The sequence below is a fragment of the Chiloscyllium plagiosum genome, unplaced genomic scaffold, assembly GCF_037043375.1.
Source record: "Chiloscyllium plagiosum isolate Xiang-an unplaced genomic scaffold, Cpla_swu_hap1 HiC_scaffold_2, whole genome shotgun sequence".
In the NCBI taxonomy this organism is placed as follows: Eukaryota; Metazoa; Chordata; class Chondrichthyes; order Orectolobiformes; family Hemiscylliidae; genus Chiloscyllium; species Chiloscyllium plagiosum.
The window spans coordinates 3164210-3171123 of record NW_028270140.1 but is presented as its reverse complement, the minus strand read 5'-3'; the positions used below and the strand labels follow the sequence as shown (position 1 = coordinate 3171123).

General features: G+C 44.8%; 1 protein-coding gene across 1 annotated transcript; it reads left to right on the top strand.

The window, feature by feature from the left end:
- Positions 1-1557: 1557 nt before the first annotated feature.
- ctxn3 (cortexin 3) lies at positions 1558-4273 on the top strand. The gene is made up of 2 exons (XM_043718137.2): positions 1558-2887; positions 3298-4273. Exon 2 carries the CDS (start codon positions 3338-3340, stop codon positions 3623-3625), a length of 288 nt encoding a protein of 95 aa, XP_043574072.1. The 5' UTR covers positions 1558-2887; positions 3298-3337; the 3' UTR covers positions 3626-4273.
- The last annotated feature ends 2641 nt before the right edge of the window (positions 4274-6914 follow it).

Below are 6914 nucleotides of genomic sequence, written 5' to 3'. Positions count from 1 at the left end.
GCAGAAGAAAAGGAGTTGATTGCTGAGTAACTGATGAGTTTGTTTTTAATCCACTCAGGAACAAATCTTAAAAGTAGATAGATTAGGAAATAACAGATACAAATATTATAAATCATTTGCATTCAGATATGACAGAGCAGGGTGCATATTTGGAGGACAGTATGTCGGAGTTTGTGAACAGTGAGACTGTCCTGAGCAGAAGTTGCATATGTAGTAGAAGTCTCTGTCTCAAATCTCTTCCGCTCGAAGTTGGAGTATGAATTAGAGATTCTCCAACTCATTGGGTTTGCTCTAGATTTCAACAACATTTTTTTTTGGGGGGGAGCAGATTCATAATGAGATGATGGGATGGATCGGATTGAACCCAATGCCAGTCGCATTGGCCCAAAGGCAGGCTGTGCCCAGGACTAGGGGCAGAGGGAATCCCCACCGTGGCAGTTTCTGAGCACCCCAACAAATATCCATGTCCATCATACAGCTACCTCCATAATCATCACACCCTGAGGTGAGCCATCTCTGGCCCAAGCCCATGGCTTCTCTCCTTAGTCCTTACACCTTCCATTGTCTCCGAGCTGAGCTCTGGAATTCCTTCCTTAAATGTTTTGTAACATTTCTCTCCTCTTTCAAGCTATACTTTAAAAATTTGCCTCACTTATCCTATTCTCTAACACCACTCATTTAATGGAAATTGTTGCTGAAGATTTTAGAAGGTCACCACAGTTTGAACCACCCGGATTTAATTCTGTCAACCAACAACCTGGCAGTCCTGTTTGTGCAGATAAGGCGTGAAATCAGGACAAAGTGCGTATGGGGCTCATGTGTTGACGTGGTTTTGTACCTGAGAACAAACCAAGGCAAGGCTGGGGATCCCAGCGGGTCACGGAGAGAGACCAAGCTAATTAGATTAGATTACTTACAGTGTGGAAACAGGCCCTTCGGCCCAACAAGTCCACACCGACCCGCCGAAGCGCAACCGACCCATACCCCTACATTTACCCCTTTAACCTAACACTACGGGCAATTTAGCATGGCCAATTCACCTGACCCACACATCTTTGGATCATGGGAGGAAACCGGAGCACCCGGAGGAAACCCACGCAGACACGGGGAGAACGTGCAAACTCCACACAGTCAGTCGCCTGAGTCGGGAATTGAACCCGGGTCTCTGGCGCTGTGAGGCAGCAGTGCTAACCACTGTGCCACCGTGCCGCCCACAATGTTCCGAGTCTAGATGACTCTTCATCAGACCTTCCTTACAAGTTCAGATCTCACCTAGCACTCTCTGAAAGGGAGGTTCCAATACCTATGGAGGGTCTTTGAAAATGGTTTAAATGGCAGCCCACAGTCAAATGGTTAGAAATCACCAAAAAAAGATCCAATGGTGATGCACAGAGGTTATAACTTCAGTTTGACATCAGTGGCAGGCGGGAATGTCATTGGATTTGAAAGACTAATTATTTTTGACATTATTGATTCGGCACCTTTAACTGGAAGGGTTATTCCAAGTTGTTCCTTTACTGCCTGTGGTTACTGTTCAGAAATCGCCTGAAGAGCACACAGCCGTGCCTCAGCGAGATTCTCACTGCAAATATCGACCAGAAAAGGGGGTTTCCTGTTCGCACCCGTGTTCACTCCACCTTTCAATAGAAACCGACAGTGATTTGTAACCGAGGGCGAGGTGACTGTTGCGTTTTTTTTTTAAATGGTGCAATTTATCGGAGTTGTGCGCTGAGACGGGATAAAGCATCGCGTTTCTCTCCAATGCATGGAGGTAATATTTACAAATGTACGTGAGGTGTCGTACTGTCCAGAATACCTGCAATCTGTTGAAGAATAGATTCCCCTGTAATAATGGATGAAGTTGGATTGATTTTGTGTGTAAACCGGGATTAGATATATCCATCCTGTCCAACAATCTGTACCGGGTAGTAATCGTGACTGGAGCAGGTTAGCAAGTGTCTCGCTAACGAGGACGTACCGCATCTGCTCGGTTTTGCATGTTAAGGATGTATTGTTGCACATAGCAGTTTCCACCTACACTACCTAACCAAATCACCGCGTTTCCCAACTCGCTTATTATCATCTGCTCCTTTATAGTTTATGGATTCAAGACATCGGCAAGTCTTCCTGGGAATATTTAGCACACAAACATTTCATGGAGACTTACAGAAAGTGTTGGCAGTATATTTAGGAGGAAATCCAGGATCGCTGCTGAACGCCGATGCTTCAACTCACTTTAATGATTTATGTCATCTCGCAATGTCTAAGCTGAGTGAACATATGTTGTTAAATATTCAGTGATCCTTCACAATCAGACGCCAAGCCTGCTCCATGAGACAGACATTTATCAACAAGCCTTTCGAGTTTACTAACCCCAGGAAGTAAGGGCAGAATCTGTAATTGGAAATGGCTCTCTGCCCTTGGAACTGATTTTACTTTAATGGATATAATTCCTAAATGAACATTTCTGGGACAGAATCTACAACAAGACAGACTGGAGGGAGTGCACACCGTAAATCCTAGGTGCGTGGTTTGTGGATCCCCGCATGATTTTGTTTTCTTGATGCTCAGACAGATTGAGATGGTTAACAAGGCAGGGAGTAATGTTGCACTGAGCTGACCGAGAGTCGAGCTGTTTTAGCGGCACGGCAGATCCCTTCCAACGGCGCAGTCTGGCATCTCTCAAATCTCTTCAGATTAAGAAGGATCAATGAATGAATGACGTCTCCAATCGAAATGACAATGACACTGGCGGGTATTTAGGTGGAGAGGAGCCTCCAGTCATCCTGAAGCAGACTTGGCGGTGCTGCTAGAGGAGAGAGGGAGAGAGAGAGCAACAGGAGACTGAGGGGAACTGCACAGTGGGAGACAGCACCCCGGCGTGTGGGTAAGATGTAGAGCTAGACATGGTTTTGCGAAGTACTGACAGCACTTTATCTCGATGCATCGGACATGCATCCTGAAGAAGACCAGGTTCCTGGTATATTTTATATGCTCATCGGTCATTGGGTTAGATCTCAAACACTGCTGCGAAAATGACCATAGCTTTTTTTAAAATAGATGCAATGTATCACATTTTTGGCCAGCGGAATGGAAAGAAGGATCTAATTCTGACAGGTTGCTGCTTGTTGGCAAACACTCCAACGCGGTTATGAAGTGGTCATAGAGTCATAGACTGGCGGAGCTGGGAAAGGAGCCCTCCTGTCCCGGGATGGGGCTCCGCAGACAGCGCCTGCTCTGAGGTAACTGATTCAATTATGTTTAACTTGCTCAACATTAACGAATTATTTTCTGTAGTTCAGGGGCTTGGTGCCAGCATGGACTTGAGGAATTGATCATGAGAAGAGAACGTTCTGGGGTTGGTCACTTCACCTCTCCTGGAGAAATGGACAGTGAATCATTAACTTCCAGTTTCCAACCGACCGGGGGTGCACTCCATGAGGGAATGACTCTGGAGCAGAAAACCACTTTCGCCTTTGTTATCTTCCTCTTTATCTTCTTGGGAATCCTCATCGTAAGGTGTTTCAGGATCCTGCTGGATCCCTACAGGAGCATGCCCACGTCCACCTGGGCTGATGGGCTGGACGGTTTGGAGAAGGGCCAGTTTGATTATGTGTTAGCATGAATCTCAATAGGCAGAATGCCTCGGGAAATTCCCCCAAATCCCCATGGCCATGATTATCTGAGAAACCCCAGACTATTCAGGTTCGATAGATTTAAAAAAAATTAGAAGTTGCATTCCCATTCTCCTATCTTTCAAAAGCCGGCTGGTAAAACAGAGCGGGAGATTATAGCCGCATAACGAACAGATGTAATATAAACGCAGGAATTACACTCTGTGACCTCCTTACAAAAGACTACTTAGCTGTTATGGATAAACATTTGAAACAAAAAAGGTCATTGGGCTGGAAAAGTTAGCGGTGTCTCTCTCCCGAGATGCTGCCAGACCTGCCGAGTTTCTCCAGTGCTTTCAAACTCGGTTTCAGATCCCCAGCATCTGTCGCTCTTTGATTTTATTATGGATAAGTATTTGCATGGGAGGGTTGCACTAAAACTGTAGCAGCACAATTTAATGCTATTCAGTGGCCGCTTTCAGAAGGGATGCTGGGCTTGGTTCACGTTAGTGATGCTGGTCTTGAATTTGACACAAGCTGTGATACCGGTATCAGTGGGATCTGCTGTGATTGCAGAGTGGGCGATGCTATGTCAACGCGGCAGCTCTGTATCTTTCTAAGAATCAATAACTACAAAATAAAGGTTAACATCGATCGTGCATACAATTCTGTGTCCTAATTCTGACCTTCAAATCTTGTATTTCAATCCTTAATAGGTCAACTATTTTTGACCCTTGTTAGTGAGACTGCATCTGACATTGACGAAAACACAACATCATTTATGGAGTATTTCCAAAGCATGTTGAGAATTAGGCACTCATTACCTTAGCTCAATATGGGTGGTTACCTTCAGGCTGACAGAACCATAATCTAGGTACCTTATCAAGTGATATTGATGGCATTCAGTCCGTCAAAGGAGAGTCTATCAGCATAGCTACACCATCGGCCAAGTCACAAACACCTGGTAAACTCAAATATCCGATTTTCCATTATCTCAAGCCAAATGGGAAGAACACTATTCTGGTGGACAGGTTCAATGTGTTTGCAGATGGGCTGGATAAACATCTCCAGGACACCCGCACCAATCAACCACACCGCCCTGTGGCCCAACACTTCAACTCCCCCTCTCACTCTGCCGAGGACATGCAGGTCCTGGGCCTCCTCCACCACCGCTCCCTCACTGCTCGACGCCTGGAGGAAGAACGCCTCATCTTCTGCCTCGGAACACTTCAACCCCAGGGCATCAATGTGGACTTCACCAGTTTCCTCATTTTCCCTTACCCCAGTTCCAACCTGCCAGCTCAGCACCATCCTCATGACCTGTCCCACCTGCCAATCTTCCTTCCCACCTATCCACTCCACCCTCCTCTGCAACCTATCACCTTCATTTGCATCTCCATCCACCTATTGGGGCGGCACGGTGGCACAGTGGTTAGTACTGCTGCCTCACAGCGCCAGAGACCCGGGTTCAATTCCCGACTCAGGTGACTGACTGTGTGGAGTTTGCACATTCTCCCCATGTCTGCGTGGGTTTCCTCCGGGTGCTCCGGTTTCCTCCCACAGTCCAAAGATGTGCGGATCAGGTGAATTGGCCATGCTAAATTGCCCGTAGTATTAGGTTAAAGGAGTAAATGTAGCGGTATGGGTGAGTTGCGCTTCGACGGGTCGGTGTGGACTTATTGGGCTGAAGGGCCTGTTTCCACACTGTAAGTAATCTAATCTGTAAGTAATCTAATCTATTGTACTCTTTGCTACCTTCTCCCCAGCCCCGCCCCCCTCCCATTTATCTCTCCACCCCAGAAGCTCCCAGCCTTATTCCTGATGAAGAGCTCTGGCCCAAAATGTCGATTTTCCTGCTCCTTGGATGCTGCCTGCCCTGCTGTGCTTTTCCAGCACAACACTGATCTTGACTCTAATCTCCAGCATCTGCAGTCCCCACTTCCACCAAGCCCAATACTCAGGACTGAACTAGTTTGGAATTTTCCTCATGACCGTGTTGTCAGGGAGTCGCAATGAATCTATATAGAGGCTGCTTCAGCACCTTCACCACCTCACACCGAGAGAAGGATGGTCCCCAGTTGGTTATTAGGTAGCTGACAAAGGCAGGACACTCAGCTGATCTTGTGAGGTGGGAGATTCTCTCATTCCAGTAGAAACCAATGGGTTTCCTGTCTTTGATTGCTTAAGACCAAGCTATGCGTAATGCATAATAAATATTACAAGATGGAAAAACAACATAGGTGATATAAATGATTACAATGGAGACTTACTTACACAAGACTGATTCCCCAAGCAGAACACCACAGAGAGGAACAGTGCTCGTTGGACAGACCTCTGGCCAGGAAATGGTCTGTCTTTTCATTCAAACAGAACAGATTGTCAACAATAGGATAAATACTAATCACAATGTTCATGGCAAATCGTCTATGGAATGGGTGGGCACATTAAGCAGTTTACTTTTTTTTTGATCCATTCATTCTCAAGTTTTTCAGTTGCTTAATGTATCAAGAATATCTGAAAAGTTAGCACCTAAGATACTCCTTACAACAAAAAGGAACGTATGGAGTTAATATTAATGTAAAGTCATCATAGTAAGAGTTGATCATTGATTCAGTTTACTGTGCTGTCGCATATATAATTTGGTGTAATCATTGCAATGGCATTTTGATCTTTTAGATTTTGCTGACATTTCTGGCATAACCACATAAATTTTATGTGTTTAATACTTCATTTATATATCCAAATGTATATAAGAAATGGGAGCATGAGGACACTCTGTAGCCTCTTGAGCTTACTCTCTATTCAATATGGATGATATTCTGCCTCAATTACACTTGACTATCCTCCCCCCACATCCACTGATTCACTGGCAGATCTAAAATCTCTATCACAGCCTAAATATATGCAACAATGCAACATCCACAATGTACCAGGGTAAACAGTTCCAAATATTCATAACCTTCCAAATGAAAACAAAATCTCCTTGTGTCAGTTCTAAATGATGGACCCTTTATTCTCAGAATATGCTTTTAAGTTGTAGATTCTCCAGCCAGGCCAAACAACATCTTACTGTCCATTAGGTTCTTTAAGAATCTTATATATTTAAGTGAATTTCATTTTTCTAAATTCCAGAGAATAAAAGATCTAATTTCTGGAACCACTTATTAAAGGAAAACCATTTAATCCAGTGAACTATCATTGTGTTGTTTTCAGTGCAAGTATACCTTTCCTTAGACATGGAGACGGAAATTGTGTGTAGTCCTCCAGGAGTGGTCACATGCTTGCTTTTATATCTGGTGA